At 42.5% G+C, this 22209-nt stretch overlaps 1 protein-coding gene across 2 annotated transcripts in view; it reads right to left on the bottom strand.

Annotated features, from left to right (window-relative positions):
- The window catches only part of PDE1C (phosphodiesterase 1C), a 1560705-nt gene that overhangs the window by 1140269 nt on the left and 398227 nt on the right, over window positions 1-22209 (bottom strand). For both annotated transcript variants that reach the window (XM_069730297.1, XM_069730300.1), the window contains exon 3: window positions 3599-3764. In XM_069730297.1, coding sequence (XP_069586398.1) covers window positions 3599-3764 — 166 coding nt within the window. The remainder of the gene's footprint in view (window positions 1-3598; window positions 3765-22209) is intronic.

The raw sequence follows: 22209 nt of genomic DNA, 5'->3' as shown, positions 1-22209 counted from the left end.
CCTACTGTAAAGCATGGTGGTGGAAACATCATGCTTTGGGGCTGTTTCTCTGCAAAGGGGCCAGGACGACTGATCCGGGTACATGAAAGAATGAATGGGGCCATGTATCGTGAGATTTTGAGTGCAAACCTCCTTCCATCAGCAAGGGCATTGAAGATGAAACGTGGCTGGGTCTTTCAACATGACATTGATCCAAAGCACACCGCCAGGGCAACGAAGGAGTGGCTTCGTAAGAAGCATTTCAAGGTCCTGGAGTGGCCTAGCCAGTCTCCAGATCTCAACCCTATAGAAAACCTTTGGAGGGAGTTGAAAGTCCGTGTTGCCAAGCGAAAAGCCAAAAACATCACTGCTCTAGAGGAGATCTGCATGGAGGAATGGGCCAACATACCAACAACAGTGTGTGGCAACCTTGTGAAGACTTACAGAAAACGTTTGACCTCTGTCATTGCCAACAAAGGATATATTACAAAGTATTGAGATGAAATTTTGTTTCTGACCAAATACTTATTTTCCACCATAATATGCAAATAAATTGTTAAAAAATCAGACAATGTGATCTTCTGGATTTTTTTTTCTCAGTTTGTCTCCCATAGTTGAGGTCTACCTATGATGTAAATTACAGACGCCTCTCATCTTTTTAAGTGGTGGAACTTGCACTATTGCTGACTGACTAAATCCTTTTTTGCCCCACTGTATATTAGTAATTTCAGGATCTTGGTTTATTAAAAACCTTATTAACCCCTTTCTGACATCAGGCGTAATAGTATGCCGATGACGGACTCCCTTCCTTTGATGTGGGCTCCGGCGGGGAGCCCACATCTTTCCCACTATTAACCCGTTAAATGCCGCTGCCAAATGCTGACAGTGGCATTTAACTTGCGCTTCCTGGCATTGGGCCTGAAATCTGCCCACCTGTGACCCACGCCACGTGATCGTGGGCCACCGATTCATTGGCATGACAACCAGAGATCTCCTGGAGACCTCTATGGTTGTCACTGCTGGATTGCTGTGAGCGCCACCCAGTGGTCTGCGCTCATAACACCGATTGGGTTGTGGCAGCTTCTAGTCTCCCATGGAGACTGTTGGAGCACGCCAAAATGAAAAAAAAAATAAAAAAATATAAAAAAAATAAAAAAAATATAAAAGTTCAAAATCACACCCTTTTCGTCCCATTCAAAATAAAACAATAAAAAAATCAAGCATGCACATGTTTGGTATCGACGCGTTCAGAATCGCCCAATCTATAATATAAAAAAGGATTAACCTGATCGCTAAATGGTGTAGCGAGAAAAAAAGCGAGTAAAAGAATTATGGTTTTTTGGTCGCTGTGACATTGCATTAAAATGCAATAACGGGCGATCAAAAGATTGTATCTGGACCAAAATGGTATCATTACAAACGTCAGCTCGACACAAAAAAAAATCCCTCACCCGACCTGAGATCACAAAAAATGGAGATGCTACGGTATCGGAAAATGGCGCAATTTTTTTTTTTTACAAAGTTTGGAATTTTTTTTCACCATTTAAGTAAAATAGAACCTAGACATGTTTGGTGTAAATGAACTCGTCATGACCTGGAGAATCATTATGACAGGTCAGTTTTAGCATTTAGTGAACCTAGTAAACAAGCCAAACAATAAACAAGTGTGGGATTGCACTTTTTTTTGCAATTTCACCTCACTTGGAATTTTATGCCCATTTTCTAGTACGCGACATGGCAAAACCACGAGGGGAAGGGGGGGGATTGGGGTGGTATCGTGCTCCCGCAGGTAAACCCTCTCTTTACTTTGTTAAGTCAGCGTCTTTGTACGTTCTTTATGGACACAATTACCCTTTGCTCGCATTGTACCTTATACACTGTGTAGTGACTTGAGCACATATATATACATGCATGCTTGCCTCATTTTGATAAGATACACAAGGTTATTTGTGCTGTCCATTTATTCTATGTAATACGGTTTGCCTGGCGGGTACCACTTTGCCACCTTTCTTGGTGTGTTCCCTGTCATTTCCCTGTGGTTCTCTCTTTTTTGTCATGTTTTAATCTTTGATTCAATAAAATTGTTACTTTTTTAATATTTGGTTCTTTTGGTGCTTTTTCTTTTTTTTTGGCTTCTCATATATATATGCACTGAACCCCATTATTTACATCCTTGCACCCCTTTATTGATTTTCCTAAGTGAGGGTGTTTTTGGTTTGGTATTTATGATTTTGCTTTCAAATGAGGTAGCAAAAACCTGGTGACAGATTCCCTTTAATCAGAATTAAAGCTCCTTTACATACATACTATCAGTTCGAGGTATAAAATATTGTTGAAAGGCTCTCTTTATATGTTAAAAATATATTATCTTAAAAGTAATATATACAACTCTACTCTAATTTTTGCTTTGCTACCAACAACGCACTTGATAAGATCATTTCACAATATTCACAGTAGCAATTTCGGATCACTGTAACACATAGCATTGCCACACACAAAGGCCCTCGCTGGCTTCCCACCCCACTGTGGGGTGCCTCCACAAGACGCCATAATTTACCTACAGGTAATTCCTCTAGGAGACCATACCTTTGCAATGCAACATGTGATGATGGGACAGGATTCATTTCCAGTGATGAGCGAATATACTCGTTACTCGAGATTTCCCGAGCACGCTCGGGTGTCCTCCGAGTATTTTTTAGTGCTCGGAGATTTAGTTTTCATCACCTCAGCTGACTGATTTACAGCTATAAGCCAAGCTAAGTACATGTGGGGGTTGCCTGGTTTGCTAGGGAATCCCCACATGTAATCAAGCTGGCTAAGAGATGTAAATCATTCAGCTGAGGTGAGGAAAACTAAATCTCCAATCACTAAAAAATACTCAGAGGACACCGGAGCATGCTAGGGAAATCTCAAGTAATGAGTATATTCGCTCATCACTATTCATTTCTCATTCTTCTTCATTTCAAATTTTCACAGAAATTATGACAAAAATATCTCAATGTCCCTCTATACCCCAAAAGAGGCACACAGTGATACAATACAGATCTTGGCAGCCTATTGGCACTGTATTACAGATCTGTACTAGGTAATGAGGCCTAAGTGTCATTGTAGACCCGAACCAAAAAATATCTCAGGACCTGATAAAAAGGAATAAAAATAATAGCCATGATGAGATGTCGTAATCATTGGTGAAAATCTGACCAGGTCCCAAGCTCGCTGCATTAGGGACTTGCTGAGGGTTTACACACTACAGGTATATTTCATGGGATATATATTGTAGCTATTTGATTAGCTCGTCCCATTTACAGATGACTGGAATAATACAATAGTGAATCATGTCTGTACAAGCGTCATTACATGAACAATCCTATTATGGAAAATACATGTTTCTGAATATTTTGTTTTGCTTTGAACCCTACATTATTGCGTTTTTTTTCAATTTTAAAAACTGATTTAATATTAGCTGATTGGCCTGTAAAACACTGCTATAAGCAACATCAACCACAAAATCAAAATAACACTAAATGTCTACCGTGAAGAATGACTGCTCTTCACATTTCTTGTAAAATCCAGCACAGATTTTATAAAACTCAGCAGAATTGAATAACAACAGGCAAACCTGATCGATGCTTTCGGAATTGCATCTGGGCTGTCAATCTGTGGCAGCTCATCTGCTAAAATCTCTTCAGGGCTGCGAGGGTCGGTGGCAATTGATGGCTTCTGCTTTTCTTTCAGATTCAGCCCACTAATAATGCTATTCCATAAGCTGTTCTGAGACTTGGACCCTGAAATACATATGGAATATATGCACAAGCTTTAGTTCTTGCATATCATTAAAAAACTCTGTAAAGTGAAGTAGATTCAGGCTGAAACATAGGGCCCTAATGTAGAAACACTGGAGGTCCAGCTACGTATAACATGCAAAGGACAAATAGCTGAAATTTAACCCCATTGTCACATAAGTCTGTTTGCACATTTTTTCACCAAAAATTTACTTTAGAACTATTCATTTTATTTTCACAAGGGTACCAGGAGAAAATGGACCACAAAATTTCTTGTGCAATTTCTCCTGAGTATGCCGATACCTTATATGTAGGGGGAAAACCACTGTTTGGGCGCACAGCAGGGCTTAGAAAGGAAGAAGTTCAGTTTGACTTTTTGAATGCAAAATTGTCTGGAATTTAGAGCGAATGCCATGTCTAGTTTGGAGAGCACCCGATGTACCTAAACAGTGGAAATCCCCCACAAGTGACCCCATTTTGGAAACTAGACCCCAAGGACTTTATATAAATGTGTGCTTCTCGGAAAAATATAACATTTAGTTGTGAAAGTAAAAAAATCAATTTTTTTCCACAAATTTGATCTTTTAGCCCCAATTTTTTTTATTTTCACAAGGGTAACAGGAGAAAATGGACCCCAAAATCTGTTGTGCAATTTCTCCTAAGTACGCTGATACCCCATATGTAAAGGAAAATTGCCAGAGCTCAGAAGGGAAGGAGTGATGTTTTGTAATGCAGACGTCGATGGAATGGTCTGCTGGCGTGATGTTGCATTTGAAGAGCCCCTGTTGTGCCTAAACAGTGGAAATCTATTGTTTCCTAGTATGTGAATTTTATAACATAGTACTTTAGTTGTAGAGGGCATCAGGTTTGCATATGTGAGTTGTATAGTGTATGTCAGGTTGGCATACATGAGTTGTGTAAGTATGAAGTGAATTTTGTAGTCCATGGATGTGTGGTACAGTTTGAAGCATTCTTTTATGCACAGGCCAGGTTTGTCGGGGCAGGTTTTGCACTGATAAGCAATGTCCTTGTGCATCGACCTTCTGTAACACACTTAGCACCTCTTTTGTGACCTTCATTTCTTTATGGTTTGAATGATTTCCCTGGGGAAATATTGGCCTGGTATGATACGAGCACTTTCGTTTCAGAAGTATCGAGGCCCGCAACTTCCTCATCTCCAAAGATTAGGGCCTTGGTCACTACCTCCTGTAACTGAAGGTACGATGTACCGGTCTGGTCTGCACCTCGTGACAGCATGAAAGTGTTGTGCATTGCCATCTGATGTGCACCACCAGCTTCTTGCACCACACCTTGGCTTTTCTCTTTTTTTTAAATTCTTTATTTAATTTTTCAAATAACAAAACAGAGATCAAAAAACATAAACTCACAGACTGATCTCAATTGTGCACTGAATTCAGTACAGACTAAAATGTGAATAAGAACAAATGTTATCATTACAGGCATAGCTGAAAGAAAACAAGTGAGCATAATAACATAAACAACTTGTTCAGGTCTAAGATAGGATAATAGCCTTGAATTTAAGCGACTACCAGATAAATATACGGAAAAGGCTAGGAGATGTGACAGCAATACTTCGAGTAAGCAATTTTTTGTTGCTAAGGATTGATGAAGGATATGAGGCTCTTATAGAAGGTTGATCGGGTTAAACGGCCAGATAGCAGGGCTGAGGGCATGGCCACGGCAACTCACCCAGAGGGGGAGGGAAAAGGGGGGATCCAGAGTCGAGCAAAGTGCACCATCAGAGACAAAGATGAGTTCCAGAGGGAAAGTCATCTGAGCCCGGTAGGAGGGGATGAAAATTTAATCCAGGGAAGCCAAGAGGTTTGGAATTTCTCGTGGGTGCGTGTTTCCCAACTAGAGAGTTCTTCTAAGCGATACAGGTCGTTTACTTTAAGAGTCCATTCTCTCAGCGTTGGAGGAGTCAGTTGCCTCCAATGCATAGAGATCAAATGTTTAGCGGCTGCCAATAAAATAGGGAGCAGCTCGAGTTTCCCTGGTTTAAAAGTGGATGAGGGGAGGGAAAGTACCATATATACTCGAGTATAAGCCGACCCCCCTAATTTTGCCACAAAAAACTGGGAAAACTTAGTGACTCGAGTATAAGCCTAGGGTGGAAAATGCAGCAGCTACTGGTAAATTTCAAAAATAAAAATAGATACCAATAAAAGTAAAATTAATTGAGACAGCAGTAGGTAAAAGTGTTTTTGAATATCCATATTGAATCAGGAGCCCCATATAATGCTCCATACAGTTCATGATGGCCCCATAAGATGCTCCATATTAAAATACGCCCCATATAATGCTCCATATACAAATGTGCACATATAATGCTCCATGCAGTTCATTATGGCCCCATAAGATGCTCCATATACAAATGTGCCACATATAATGCTCCATGCAGTTCATTATGGCCCCATAGATGCTCCATATAGAAATGTGCCACACATAATGCTCCTTACAGTTCATTATGGCCCCATAGATGCTCCATATAACAATGTGCCTCATATAATGCTCCATGCAGTTCATTATGGCCCCATAAGATGCTCCATATAAAGCTGTGCCACATATAATGCTCCATACTGTTCATTATTGCCCCATAGATGCTCCATATAAAGCTGTGCCACATATAATGCTCCATACCATTCATTATTGCCCCATAGATGCTCCATATAAAGCTGTGCCACATATAATGCTCTATACCGTTCATTATTGCCCCATAGATACTCCATTTAAAGCTGTGCCATATATAATGCTCTATATCATTCATTATTGCCCCATAGACACTCCATTTAAAGCTGTGCCATATATAATGCTGCTGTTGCAATAAAAAAAAAATTACATACTCACCTCTCTTGCTGCCCGCAGCTCTTCAGCGTCCCGTCTCTCCGCAGTGACTGTTCAGGCAGAGGGTGGCATGCACACTAATACGTCATCACGCCCTCTGACCTGAACAGTCACAGCAAGAGGAGGGGAAGACGGAGCGGCGCCCGGCGGGTGGAACGCGGACTGGTAATTATGAAATACTCACCTGCTCCCGGCGTCCCTGGCTCCTTCTCCCGGACAGATTGTCTCCGGGCACTGCAGCCTCTTCCTCTGTCAGCGGTCACTGGCACCGCTCATTACAGGAATGAATATGCGGCTCCACCCCTATGGGAGTGGAGTCCATATTCATAACTTTAATGAGCGGTACCACATGACTGCTGAACAGAGGAAGAGCTGCGGCACCCGAAGACCATGGGACAGGCAGGAACAGCGCCAGGAGCACCGGAAGCAGGTGAGTATGTGACAGTCCTCTCTCCCCCTCACCCGCCGACCCTGCCACCGACCATGACTCGAGTATAAGCCGAGAGGGGCACTTTCAGCCCAAAAATTTGGGCTGAAAATCTCGGCTTATACTCGAGTATATACGGTAATACCTCTTGGAGAGTGAGATCCCGCATCATTAGACCCATACTATGTAAAGATTTTTTTATGTCAGTCCAGAATTGTAATAATCCTGGGCAAAGCCAAAAAATATGTAATAAAGTACCTACGGATTGGGAGCATCTCCAACACAATGGGGAATCTGTTAGCCCTAAGTGGAACAGTTGCTCCGGGGTTCTGTACCACCTAGAGAGAATTTTGAATGCGTTCTCCTGTAGTAGGATACATCTAGGGAATCCCTGAAAGTTAGCTAGTACCTGTTGGGTTTCTTGGGGGATAGTGTAATCTTTAACTCTGACTCCCATGAAGAGAGATATAGAGGTTTAAACTGATTTGGGATTTTGACGAGGTTTGCATATAGTTTGGAGACTAATTTAGTAACTGGCGATTTCAGTCTAACCAAAAATTCAAGCCAGAGCCAATCAGAGGATTTTCTCTCAATTGATTTGAATTTTGACATGATATGGTGAATGTGGCTCTTTTGAAGGAAGTTTGAGGGTTGTTTTGTAGCATTGATCGGCCAATTGTTGGTGCAAGGAATCTGTTTGGACAGAAATTGGGAGATTGGGACATTAGACAGGGATTCCCAAAGTCCATATGCATCTTCATATTTGGGGTCCATTAGCCAGGGGATGACTTTTGGCAGAATATTATCAAGAAAAAAGCAGCCTGGGAGACCGTTTGGGATAAGGGTCCGTCTCTAATAGATAAGGTGTTATGGGTTATGTCATCTAGTTTTTGTTTTTGGGGGGGTAACAGGTGTCCAGAGGTAAAGGTCAGCCTCGCCCCCCCATCAGAGATAGTTCAAGTTGTGTGTTTAGATTGTCCAGGTTAGGTTTTAATAAGTTTATCACTGGCAATGCGTAGAAAGAAGCGGCAACACTCACCGATCCTGTGTGGTCTGAATCCTTTATTAGAAGAGTGCACACAACCGCATCTTCACGGCATCGGGATACAAGCAAGGAGGGAGGTGAGCAGGATGTGACGATGGCCGTTTCGCGCCGACAATAGCGCTTCCACGGGACCAAATGGTCAACCGAGAGGAAGAAAGAGTTGGGAAGAGTCGTAGGTACCATGTTCATGATGTAAAAAGTCTTTGGGAAAATATAAGATTTTATGACATTGATTTTTCCTATCCAGGACAAATATGGTGGGTTGTATTTCTTTAAATCCGTTTGTAGGTTAGCTAAGAGAGGGATATAGTTATATTTGTAGAGGGAGGAAGGATCAGCCGTTAAATAGATTCCGAGGTATTTCAATTTTTCTATGGGCCAGTTGAAGGGAGTGTCTTTTTTCAATACCGAGATATCTGAGGTATTTGATGAGACATTTAAAGCTTCTGATTTGTTCATATTTATTTTAAAATTAGAGATTTCTCCAAATTCGGCGAACAGTGTCATGAGTCTAGGAAAGGATGATTTTGGGTTAGTGGTTAAAAGTAAAAGGTAATCGGCGAAAGCAGCCACTTTGACTTCTATTTGACCAACAACGAGGCCTCTAATATCAGTGTCTTGCCTTATCTTCTCTATCAGGGTCTCGATTACCATGATGAAGATCGCGGGGGAAGAGTACAGCCCTGCCTGGTGCCATTTCGTATTCTAAAGGGTTCTGAGAAGATCCCTAGCAGAGTTGTCTTTGCCCTCCCGACCCCTCACAAAAAATACTTGATCAGGGCGAATAATCTCACCCAGTATTTCATTGATTCTTGAGGCCAGTATCTTAGTCCACAATTTTAGATTGGTGTTGAGTAACGAAATGGGACGATAGTTACTACATAGGCTGTCGTCTTTCCCCTCTTTTGGGATAATGGCAATATAGGCTTCCAACGCCTGACGAGGCGGAGTCATCCCTTCAAAGAAGGAATTAAAGAGATTTACTAAGTGGGGGAGGAGAATGTCAAAATTTTTTTTAAAGTAGCCCACTGGGAAACCGTCCGGACCAGGAGCCTTACCAGTGGGGGTAGTTTTTAAGGTGTCTTCTAATTCTTTTAGCGTAACTTTAGCAAGAAGTGTGTTACAGTCTTTAGGGGAAATTGTCGGGGGAGAAAGAGGGGCTAAGGCTACGTTCACATTAGCGTTATGCGGTACTGCGTTGGGCGCAGCCGCGGTGATGCATGCGTCATGCACCCCTATATTTAACATGGGGGGCGCATGGACATGCGTTGTCTTGCATTTTGTGATGCATGCGTCATTTTGGCGCAAGCGTCAGGGCGCAGAGGACACTGCATGATGCAGTTTTTTCTGCGCCAAAAATCATGCAAAAATGAATGCATGCGTCACAAAAAGCTGTGTTTTGCATGCGTTTTTGCATGCATTGTGCGTTGCGTCGCTGACGCAGCACCGCACAACGCAAATGTGAACATAGCCTAAGAAATTTTGAATTTTTGTTGTGGCCGTCGAACAGTCTTTCATGTCCTCAGAGGGGGACAGAGGGGGAAAAATTATAGAGGGATTCATAATATTGGCGAAAGGTCTCAGGAATTTTGTTAGAGTTCACGACTCTCTTGTTTGTAATAGTAATAATATTTTTTATAAATTTTTTCTCTTTTTGCAGTGTTTAACCCCTTTACCCCCAAGGGTGGTTTGCACGTTAATGACCAGGCCAATTTTTACAATTCTGACCACTGTCCCTTTATGAGGTTATAACTCCGAAACGCTTCAACGGATCCTGGTGATTCTGACATTGTTTTCTCGTGACATATTGTACTTCATGATAGTGGTAAAATTTCTTTGATAGTACCTGCGTTTATTTGTGAAAAAAACGGAAATTTGGCGAAAATTTTGAAAATTTTGCAATTTTCAAACTTTGAATTTTTATGCAATTAAATCACAGAGATATGTCACACAAAATACTTAATAAGTAACATTTCCCACATGTCTCCTTTACATCAGCATAATTTTGGAACCAATTTTTTTTTTTGTTAGGGAGTTATAAGGGTTAAAAGTTGACCAGCAATTTCTCATTTTTACAACACCATTTTTTTTTAGGGACCACGTCTCATTTGAAGTCATTTTGAGGGGTCTATATGATAGAAAATGCCCAAGTGTGACACCATTCTAAAAACTGCACCCCTCAAGGTGCTCAAAACCACATTCAAGAAGTTTATTAACCCTTCAGGTGTTTAATAGGAATTTTTGGAATGTTTAAATAAAAATGAACATTTAACTTTTTTACACAAAAAATTTACTTCAGCTCCAATTTGTTTTATTTTACCAAGGGTAACAGGAGAAATTGGACCCAAAAAGTTGTTGTCCAATTTGTCCTGAGTACGCTGATACCCCATATGTGGCAGTAAACCACTGTTTGGGCGCATGGGAGAGCTCGGAAGGGAAGGAGCGCTATTTGACTTTTCAATGCAAACTTGACAGGAATTGAGATGGGACGCCATGTTGCGTTTGGAGAGCCACTGATGTGCCTAAACATTGAAACCCCCCACAAGTGACACCATTTTGGAAAGTAGACCCCCTAAGGAACTTATCTGGATGTGTGGTGAGCACTTTGACCCACCAAGTGCTTCACAGAAGTTTATAATGCAGAACCGTAAAAATAAAAAATCATATTTTTTCACAAAAATTATATTTTTGCCCCCAATTTTTTATTTTTCCAAGGGTAAGAGAAGAAATTGGACCTCAAAAGTTGTTGTCCAATTTGTCCTGAGTACGCTGATACCCCATATGTGGCAGTAAACCACTGTTTGGGCGCATGGGAGAGCTCGGAAGGGAAGGAGCGCAGTTTGACTTTTCAATGCAAAATTGACAGAAATTGAGATGGGACGCCATGTTGCGTTTGGAGAGCCACTGATGTGCCTAAACATTGAAACCCCCCACAAGTGACACCATTTTGGAAAGTAGACCCCCTAAGGAACTTATCTAGAGGTGTGGTGAGCACTTTGACCCACCAAGTGCTTCACAGAAGTTTATAATGCAGAACCGTAAAAATAAAAAATCATATTTTTTCACAAAAATTATATTTTTGCCCCCAATTTTTTATTTTTCCAAGGGTAAGAGAAGAAATTGGACCTCAAAAGTTGTTGTCCAATTTGTCCCGAGTACGCTGATACCCCATATGTGGCAGTAAACCACTGTTTGGGCGCATGGGAGAGCTCGGAAGGGAAGGAGCGCCGTTTGACTTTTCAATGCAAAATTGACAGGAATTGAGATGGGACGCCATGTTGCGTTTGGAGAGCCACTGATGTGCCTAAACATTGAAACCCCCCACAAGTGACACCATTTTGGAAAGTAGACCCCCTAAGGAACTTATCTGGATGTGTGGTGAGCACTTTGACCCACCAAGGGCTTCACAGAAGTTTATAATGCAGAGCCATAAAAATAAAACAAAATTTTTTTCCCACAAAAATTATTTTTTAGCCCCCAGTTTTGTATTTTCTCTAGGGTAAGAGGAGAAATTGGACCACAAAAGTTGTTGTCCAATTTGTCCTGAGTACGCTGATACCCCATATGTGGGGGGGAACCACCGTTTGGGCGCATGGGAGGGTTCGGAAGGGAAGGAGCGCCATTTGGAATGCAGACTTAGATGGAATGGTCTGCAGGCGTCACATTGCGTTTGCAGAGCCCCTAATGTACCTAAACAGTAGAAACCCCCCACAAGTGACACCATTTTGGAAAGTAGACCCCCTAAGGAACTCATCTTGATGTGTTGTGAGAGCTTTGAACCCCCAAGTATTTCACTACAGTTTATAACGCAGAGCCATGCAAATAAAAAATATTTTTTTTTCCACAAAAATTATATTTTAGCCCCCAGTTTTGTATTTTTCCAAGGTTAGCAGGAGAAATTGGACCCTAAATGTTGTTGTCCAATTTGTCCTGAGTACGCTGATACCCGATATGTGGGGGGGAACCACCGTTTGGGCGCATGGGAGGGCTCGGAAGGGAAGGAGCATCATTTGGAATGCAGACTTAGATGGATTGGTCTGCAGGCGTCACATTGCGTTTGCAGAGCCCCTAATGTACCTAAACAGTAGAAACCCCCCACAAGTGACCCCATATTGGAAACTAGACCCCTCAATGAACTTATCTAGATGTGTTGTGAGAACTTTGAACCCCCAAGTGTTTCACTACAGTTTATAACGCAGAGCCGTGAAAATAAAAAATCTTTTTGTTTTCCCACAAAAATTATTTTTTAGCCCCCAGTTTTGTATTTTCCCAAGGGTAACAGGAGAAATTGGTCCACAAAAGTTGTTGTCCAATTTGTCCTGAGTACGCTGATACCCGATATGTGGGGGGGAACCACCGTTTGGGCGCATGGGAGGGCTCGGAAGGGAAGGAGCATCATTTGGAATGCAGACTTAGATGGATTGGTCTGCAGGCGTCACATTGCGTTTGCAGAGCCCCTAATGTACCTAAACAGTAGAAACCCCCCACAAGTGACCCCATATTGGAAACTAGACCCCTCAATGAACTTATCTAGATGTGTTGTGAGAACTTTGAACCCCCAAGTGTTTCACTACAGTTTATAACGCAGAGCCGTGAAAATAAAAAATCTTTTTGTTTTCCCACAAAAATTATTTTTTAGCCCCCAGTTTTGTATTTTCCCAAGGGTAACAGGAGAAATTGGTCCACAAAAGTTGTTGTCCAATTTGTCCTGAGTACGCTGATACCCGATATGTGGGGGGGAACCACCGTTTGGGCGCATGGGAGGGCTCGGAAGGTAAGGAGCATCATTTGGAATGCAGACTTAGATGGATTGGTCTGCAGGCGTCACATTGCGTTTGCAGAGCCCCTAATGTACCTAAACAGTAGAAACCCCCCACAAGTGACCCCATATTGGAAACTAGACCCCTCAATGAACTTATCTAGATGTGTTGTGAGAACTTTGAACCCCCAAGTGTTTCACTACAGTTTATAACGCAGAGCCGTGAAAATAAAAAATCTTTTTGTTTTCCCACAAAAATTATTTTTTAGCCCCCAGTTTTGTATTTTCCCAAGGGTAACAGGAGAAATTGGTCCACAAAAGTTGTTGTCCAATTTGTCCTGAGTACGCTGATACCCCATATGTTGGGGTAAACCCCTGTTTGGGCACACAGGAGAGCTCGGAAGGGAAGGAGCACTGTTTTACTTTTTCAACGCAGAATTGGCTGGAATTGAGATCGGACGCCATGTCGTGTTTGGAGAGCCCCTGATGTGCCGAAACAGTGGAAACCCCCCAATTATAACTGAAACCCTAATCTAAACACACCCCTAACCCTAATTCCAACGGTAACCCTAACCACACCTCTAACCCTGACACACCCCTAACCCTAATCCCAACCCTATTCCCAACTGTAAATGTAATCTAAACCCTAACCCTAACTTTAGCCCCAACCCTAACTGTAGCCCCAACCCTAACCCTAATCCTAGCCCTAGCCCTAGCCCTAACCCTAACCCTAGCCCTAACCCTAGCCCTAACCCTAGCCCTAACCCTAGCCCTAACCCTAGCCCTAACCCTAGCCCTAACCCTAGCCCTAACCCTAGCCCTAACCCTAGCCCTAACCCTAACCCTAGCCCTAACCCTAGCCCTAACCCTAGCCCTAACCCTAGCCCTAGCCCTAACCCTAGCCCTAACCCTAGCCCTAATGGGAAAATGGAAATAAATACATTTTTTTTTATTTTTCCCTAACTAAGGGGGTGATGAAGGGGGGTTTGATTTACTTTTATAGCGAGTTTTTTAGCGGATTTTTATGATTGGCAGCCGTCACACACTGAAAGACCCTTTTTATTGCAAAAAATATTTTTTGCAATACCACATTTTGAGAGCTATAATTTTTCCATATTTTGGTCCACAGAGTCATGTGAGGTCTTGTTTTTTGCGGGACGAGTTGACGTTTTTATTGAAAACATTTTTGGGCACGTGACATTTTTTTATCGCTTTTTATTCCGATTTTTGTGAGGAAGAATGACCAAAAGCCAGCTATTCATGAATTTCTATTGGGGGAGGCGTTTATACCGTTCCGCGTTTGGTAAAATTGATAAATCAGTTTTATTCTTCGGGTCAGTACGATTACAGCGATACCTCATTTATATCATTTTTTTATGGTTTGGTGCTTTTATACGATAAAAACTATTTTACAGAAAAAATAATTATTTTTGCATCGCTTTATTCTCAGGACTATAACTTTTTTATTTTTTTGCTGATGATGCTGTATGGCGGCTCTTTTTTTGCGGGACAATATGACGCTTTCAGCGGTACCATGGTTATTTATATCTGTCCTTTTGATCGCGTGTTATTCCACTTTTTGTTCGGCGGTATGATAATAAAGCGTTGTTTTTTGCCTCGTTTTTTTTTTTTTTTTCTTACGGTGTTTACTGAAGGGGTTAACTAGTGGGCCAGTTTTATAGGTCGGGCCGTTACGGACGCGGCGATACTAAATATGTGTACTTTTATTGGTTTTTTTTTTTTATTTAGATGAAGAAATGTATTTATGGGAATAATATTTTTTTTTTTTTTTCATTATTTTGGAATATTTTTTTTTATTTTTTTTACACATTTGGAAATTTTTTTTTTTACTTTTTTACTTTGTCCCAGGGGGGGACATCACAGATCAGTGATCTGACAGTTTGCACAGCACTCTGTCAGATCACTGATCTGATAGGAGTGCAGGCTGCTTCACAGTGCCTGCTCTGAGCAGGCTCTGTGAAGCCACCTCCCTCCCTGCAGGACCCGGATCCGCGGCCATCTTGGATCCGGGGCTCGAGCAGGGAGGGAGGTGAGGAGACCCTCGCAGCAACGCGATCACATCGCGTTGCTGCGGGGGGCTCAGGGAAGCCCGCAGGGAGCCCCCTCCCTGCGCGGTGCTTCCCTGCACCGCCGGCACATCGCGATCATCTTTGATCGCGGTGTGCCAGGGGTTAATGTGCCGGGGGCGGTCCGTGACCGCTCCTGGCACATAGTGCCGGATGTCAGCTGCGATAAGCAGCTGACACCCGGCCGCGATCGGCCGCGCTCCCCCCGTGAGCGCGGCCGATCGGCTATGACGTACTATCCCGTCCAGGGTCAGATAAGCCCAGGGCACCTCGACGGGATAGTACGTCTAAGGTCACAGAGGGGTTAAGCATTTTGTGTAGTGAGCTTGCCACTTCTGTTACCATGCATGTAGAAGCGATGTCTGCAATACATGAACAGTTTGGCTGATTTCACATTTAATAAGTCTTTGAGTTTATTACGAAGAGAGATAAGTTCCTGGTGAGACTCAAGCGATCTAGTGGATTTATGAGTACATTCTGATATAGTGATTTGATGAAGAAGAGACGGAATTTCTTTGTCTCTCTGTTTTTTGATATATGAACTTAATGAAATAAGTTCCCCTCTGAGTACAGCCTTATGTGTTTCCCAAATGATGGGTGTAAGTTGCCATTATTAATATTTTCATCAAAAAATCGTAAAATGGTGGATTTTAAATTGTTCATGTGTTTTGGATTATCAAGCAGTGATTCGTTTAACCGCCAGGTCATAGTGGCTCTAGGTAAAGTGGAAATAAGTATCTCGAGGAAAACAGGGGCATGATCCGAAATTGCAATTTTGCCAACACGGGATGATTTGATTAAGTGGAGAGCTCGGGATTGCACAAGTAAATAGTCTATACAGTGATATGAATTATGTGGAGGTGAAAAGAAAGTGTAATCTTTTGTGTAGGGAAGAAGCTACGCCAAGGATCTATTAACTGTAGGGAGTTTAGTTTGTTTAGAAATTTTTGTCTCAATTTCTTGGATATGGGGGAGGAACTGGAAGCATCTATGCCGGGTTGTAGCATTAAATTTAGGTCACCGCCCACAATCAGCAGCCCTTCTTTGAAAAGTTAGAGAGTGTCTAGTGTTTTAATAAGCCATTGGGTTTGGTTAGAGTTGGGGGCATATAAGTTGGCTAAGGTTATTTTGTGTTGGCCAGTAGGCCTTTTACAAAAAATGTACCTGCCTTCCAAGTCTGTCAAACTATCCTCAAACGTAAAGGGAAGTCCTTTTTTAAACGCAATGCTCACTCCTTTGGATGCGGAAGAGGAGCAGCTATTGTACCAAGTGGGAGAAGAAGAGAATGACATATTTGGAGCTCTCCCCACTTTAAAATGGGTTTCTTGAAAAAACACAATCTGTGCTAATTGTTTCTTTAGCAGTGAGAGGATCTGGTTATGCTTTGCAGGGAAATTGAGACCCTTTATATTAAAAGATGCTACCACGGCCGAGCCCGCATCAACCGGACTAGTCGCCATCAATCCTGTCCTCGAGGTCCTTGGTCACATCGTAAAGCCTGAAAAAACAACAAAATAGGGTAAATAACCAACTTTGTACAAAACGACACTTGCCCGTCGCGGAGATGGGGGGGGATTTGGGGGGGTGCAGGTACCCAAACATAGGCGAGATAGTTCAAGTGGTGGTCTTTTAAGGGCAGCACGGTGGCGCAGTGGTTATCACAGCAGCCTTGCAGCGCTGGGGTCCTGGGTTCTAATCCCACCCAGGACAACATCTGCAAAGAGTTTGTATGTTCTCTCCGTGTTTGCGTGGGTTTCCTCCGGGTACTCCGGTTTCCTCCCACATTCCAAAGACATACTGATAGGGATTCTAGATTGTGAGCCCCATCGGGGACAGTGATGATAATGTGTGCAAAACTGTAAAGCGCTGCGGAATATGTTAGCGCTATATAAAAATAAAGATTATTATTATTATTTATAAGGAAAAAAAACATCCGAAAAGACAAGCATAAAGAAGGGAATTATTTCCAAAGAACCATTATAACAGTAAAAAAAAGGAGAAACAAAGAAGACTAATCAATCGGTGGAAGGAGCTTTCCCGACTCCAGATAGGACGGACTCAGCTGCAATCAACAAGCAATCTAGCGAGAATAACATTAACATCGGAAAACTTCACTTATTCAAAGCACTGAGCCAAATAAAACAGTGGGAGAGAGACCTATTCACGGTGAAATTGTGAACTAAAAAAAAAAAAAGAACAATGCACTAGAAAACAGACTACAAAAGGGTCTCCAACCAAATATAGAACATCACACTATTTTAAAGAGATCAAGTGGGGCGGTTTTTAGAGATGGCCTTCTTCGATTTAGGGGAGGCATGTTTCCTCTTGACAGACCACTCCTGTGGCTTCGTCAGTTGCGGGAGGCTCCAACCTGTGTCAACTGGCATCCAGGAAGGAGTGTCTATTGGTGTAATGTCAAGAACTTTCCAAGCGCTTTCCAGGTCCGCAGGGGAAGGTATTGTGATCTGACGGTTGCCCATTGTGATAGCGAGACCAAAAGGATAAAGCCACTTGTATATCAAGCCTCTTGATCTCAATTCTGTTAGAAGGAGTTTGAGAATCCGCCTTTTTGCGAGGGTGGATGGGGCGAGATCTTGAAAAATTTGTATTTGGGAGCCTTCATATGAGAGACTGTCATGTTCTTTTGCACTAGCTAAAATGGCTGCTGTGTCAACGAAGCTCTGGAGTCCACATATGACGTCTCTTGGGGGATCGTTCTGTTTTGGCTTGGGTTTGAGAGCACGTGGACTCTTTCGATAACAATTGGGTCGGCTCTCTGTTTGCCAAGAAGGTTAGAGAAAATTTCTCTGGAGACCTTATCCAGGGATTCACGAGCAAAGGATTCAGGAATACCTCTCATCCTAATATTCTTTCTCCTGCTACGATTTTCCTGGTCCTCCGCAGCCAGAAGGGCTGGGTTTAATAAATTAGCAAATTATTGCATCTGTTGCTTCCGCGTTAGCCGATTCCAGGGTTTCCACTCTCTGGCCCATTTGTTGTATGTCTGCCCGCAGACCAGATATTTCCTCCAGGAGCGGTTGCATGCTTTGTGACAGTAACTTTTTCATAAAGGCTCTGGAGATTGGTAGAGTCCTCCAAGGTAGATTCGCAATCTGAACCCTCCCCGCTGGAGTCTGAGTCTCCCAGATTATTAGGGGAGATAGGCCTCTGGGATGATTTTTTTGAAAGGGTCTGTGTTACATCAGAACTCTTCTTAAGATATTTATCGAGGTCACCATGAGTGTTGCGTTTCTGGTTCTCCATTAGAGTTTTAATCGTAGTTTTATCACGCTCTTTGTTCTGCCCATGTTAAAACTTCTGACGGCATGAAGTGCAATGATCACTACTTGAACATTCAGAAAAGAATTAGTTGTCCATTTTTGTGTGTAGAGCGACTTTTTATAAATTTAGCAGTAGGCGTCGCCCCTATGTTGAGCCATTTTTGTTTTTAACGGGAGCCCAGAAGAAAAAAAAATGAATGTAATTATGAAAAGAAAAAGAAAAAAAAACAAGGAAAAATGAACTGAAAAGGATTGAGGTCTAAAAGGGAGAATGAGTTGCAGATCCTTTATGCCACCATTAGATGGCAGTATAGTACCACAAAATAGCTTCTTTATTGTTGGCTCCCATAGGCTGCATTCATAGAAGGGGTTGTTATCCCTGTTAATATGTGAAGTGATTTGTAGCAATCTGAGCGGCATGTGTCGCTCTTGCGTCAGATTAGGACTGTGGTAAGCATCCAAAAAAAAAGAAATAAAATGGAAGAGAAAAGAAAAAGAAAAAACTAAATAAAATAAACTAAGAGGGCTTAAGCTCAGTGATCCTGAGCAGGAGTCAAGCAGTCCCTCTAGAGTTGTATCAGATTGTTCTGAGTGAGAAGGAGTTAACAGCTCAGCCAACAGTGACTGACCTTTATTGAAAATGACTCTTGTCTTATCTTGTGGGGCACTGATGTGAGGTGGGATCACTCCTTAAGGTACTTCTTCTCTCCAGCCGAGATGGTGGAGGGGCCCGATATGTTAAGTCTCTTTCCTGCTGTTGTGCAGCAACCCAGCGCGCTGACAGCAGTTGCTGAGGGAAGAAGAGGGCGCTTCCCGCCTTTTCACCAGTCACAATGGCGGCCATAGGAGGGAAAGATGGTGCTGGCCTCATGGAAGGTCCAGTATGAGAGGGGCCCCGCGCCGATCACAGCCTCTCACCTCCAGGCAGAAGAAGAAGGGGTCTCCGCCCGCTCTGACCGTCCACCTCCTCCTCACCTCCGCACTCCTCCCAGGCACCGAGGCGGGCCCTCACCAGTGGGACGGCTCGTCTTGAGACTCAGGGTATTGCCACCTCACCGCGGCAGGTAGGCTCGTTCCTCCGCACCGCAACTCACGGTCAGGTATGGACGGCATCCCCACAGGGTCTGGAGTATGCTTCAGCCGAGTGCCACCGTAAAGGGGAGATCAGCGCCCCTTTTGTGGCAAGGCCCGGGCCAGGTCCTGAACTCACCAGGCTCCAACTCGCAGCCACTCCGGTACACGGTCCTCTAGAGTTCAGTGAGTCGACTCAGGAGTCACCACTGTGAACTCTCTCCTTTAAGGTGTTGTTTGGTGGGGTTCTCAGGTGTTTACTGGTGCAAGAAAAGATTAATTACATAGTTACATAGTTATTAAGGTTGAAGGAAGACTATATGTCCATCTAGTTCAACCCATAGCCTAACCTAACATGCCCTAACACCAGATTTCAGCCTGGGGACAGGAGCTGATAAAAAGCACGTCCGTCTTGGCAGCATCCCAGGCCACACCCCCACACCTTGGCTTTTCTCATGGCACTTCTTGTTGTACCCCAATACACAGTCTGGCTTGTTGCCCTGTGTAGAGGTACCTCATACAGTGCTGCGGGGCTGCCACCACCATGTATGGTGGTCAAGGAAAGTATATTCCTCTTGTCCTTGTAATTGACCACCAGCATGTTGTCCCTACATTAGGCTCTGCTCTCACCCTTTTTGAGCAGCTGCCACCCAATCAGCTTCTTAGGGACACCTCTGTAATTTTTGAGGACAGTACTGCAGGTTGCGGTAGTTCACGCAGAGAGGGACTTGAAGAGTGGGATGCTGATATAAAAGTTATCTATATAGAGATGCAGGAAAGATATATATCTTGGTACCGTGTTAGCCATTAGATAGAAAAATATTTAGAATCGAGAGTCCTCAGTGGTTGATACCTTTTAATGGCTAACTGAAAAGATGGTAACAAATTGCAAGCTTTCGAGACTACACAGGTCTCTTCATCAGGCAAAGACTAAAACAAATTCTGAAGAATCACAAATTTATGCACAACATAGCACAGAGAAAAAAAAAGGAGGGGGAAAATCATGGATAAGACAGGTGACATGAAGCAGAATTACCATGAGTGATAAACAGTTATGTCCATAAATATTGAGCCAGCTCTAGATAAGGATTGTTTTATTGTCCTCTGATTATGGTCTCTGTTGTGATGACCCCTCATATTCTGAGGGGTAAGTTCCTTAGTTGATGTAAAAAGACAAATCCGTGCGACACATTCATTCCTGCATTAAGACTGTCAAAGGTTGTCATCAGTTTATGTTCCCAGACTCTTCTGTCTCTCTGAGATTTGAAGCTACCTTTACTTGTGTTGTAAGGTAGCTTCAACAGAGACCATAATCAAAGGACAAAAAAAAAAATTCGATGTGATTATTGGATCAGTCAGATTTGTCCTTCTTCTACACAACAGAGACCATAATCAGAGGACAATAAAACAATCCTTATCTAAGAGCTGGCCCAATATTTATGGACATAACTGTTTATCACTCATGATAATTCTGCTTCATGTCACCTGTCTTATCCATGGTTTGCCCCCTCTTTTTTTTCTCTGTGCTATGTTGTGCATAAATAAATGATTCTTCAGAATTTGTTTTAGTCTTTGCCTGATGAAGAGACCTGTGTAGTCTCGAAAGCTTGCAATTTGTTACCATCTTTTCAGTTAGCCATTAAAAGGTATCAACCACTGAGGACTCTCAATTCTAAATATTTTTCTATGTAGAGATGGTAACCTTGATCCAGCAGTGGGTGCACCAAGTGCCACACAATTTTCCCACTCACTCCCAGGACAGAAGGGCATTCAGGGGGTTCAATCCGGCAGTCCTTCCCTTTATAAACCCTAGACTTGTCAGTGTCCTCTGAGGTACTTTCACACAGTTTGTACATACTTGGCCCTCTTACTGGGCAGGTATTTCTGGAATTTAAGAATCCCCTTGAAATGGATTAGGGACTCATTCATGCAGATGTCACTTTGGGGCGTGTGCACCTCAGAAAATTTGTTGCTGAAGTGATCAATGACTGGCCGAACTTTGAAAAGACGGTCAAAGTTGAAGTAATTTTGAGGAGGACATTGTACATTATCATTGTAATGTAAACTTTTTTTATGGCCTTAAAACATTTATGGGTCATTGTCATGCAGAATAGTGGAGCATTGTATAAGATGTCAATCCTCTAATTTCCAGGCTTTTTCACTATCCCCATGTGAAGGACCAGGCCCAAAAACGTCATCATTTCTTCTGCGTCTACAGGAGTCCAATTAGAAAATGATGAAGGGCAGTTTTGTGCCCAAAAATTGCTGGATGTACAAATTTGTTAGGGACAACAAGAGGTTTACAAAATCCTCAGAGAAGAAGACTTTGAAAAAGTCCATTTATGTAATGCCGGTAGTGTTAAATTTGATTCCAGATTGCACCACAAAATCAGGAATCTGTGGCTCGTAATCTGTGAGGTCCATATAGGCTCAGTAACGATGGGTGCTGGTTCAGCATGCTGGGGCATATGTGTGGTGGTTCAGCATCACTTGAGGAAGAAGAGGAGAAAAAATAAATAAAGGTGGGATCTTCTCACTCACTATCAGTGTTGGAGGCAAGGAAGGCATATGCCTCATCAGCTGAATACAGTGATTGAGATGAGCGGGACTTTATTTTTTATATATGTGGTGTTTGCGTGTGTACCAAATTTTATTCAGGTGAGTGTGTCAGTGCTTGGTGTAAACTGTTTTTATTTAGAAAAGAAAGAAAAAGATAAAAATAAAAAAACAACATCAAGCGGTTGACACACTGATGATAACTTTTTTCTACGCTGACACCAACTCAATTCAGTAAAAATACTGTAGTAAACAATTATTACTACAGTATATTTTACTGTCACTAATCTAAATTATTTTTTATTCTCTTTTCACAAAAAAACTCTTACAACCAAAGATTGTTCACTAATGTGCATC

The sequence above is a fragment of the Ranitomeya imitator genome, chromosome 6 (assembly GCF_032444005.1).
Source record: "Ranitomeya imitator isolate aRanImi1 chromosome 6, aRanImi1.pri, whole genome shotgun sequence".
In the NCBI taxonomy this organism is placed as follows: domain Eukaryota; kingdom Metazoa; phylum Chordata; class Amphibia; order Anura; family Dendrobatidae; genus Ranitomeya; species Ranitomeya imitator.
This window is presented reverse-complemented; position numbering and strand designations above follow the sequence as displayed.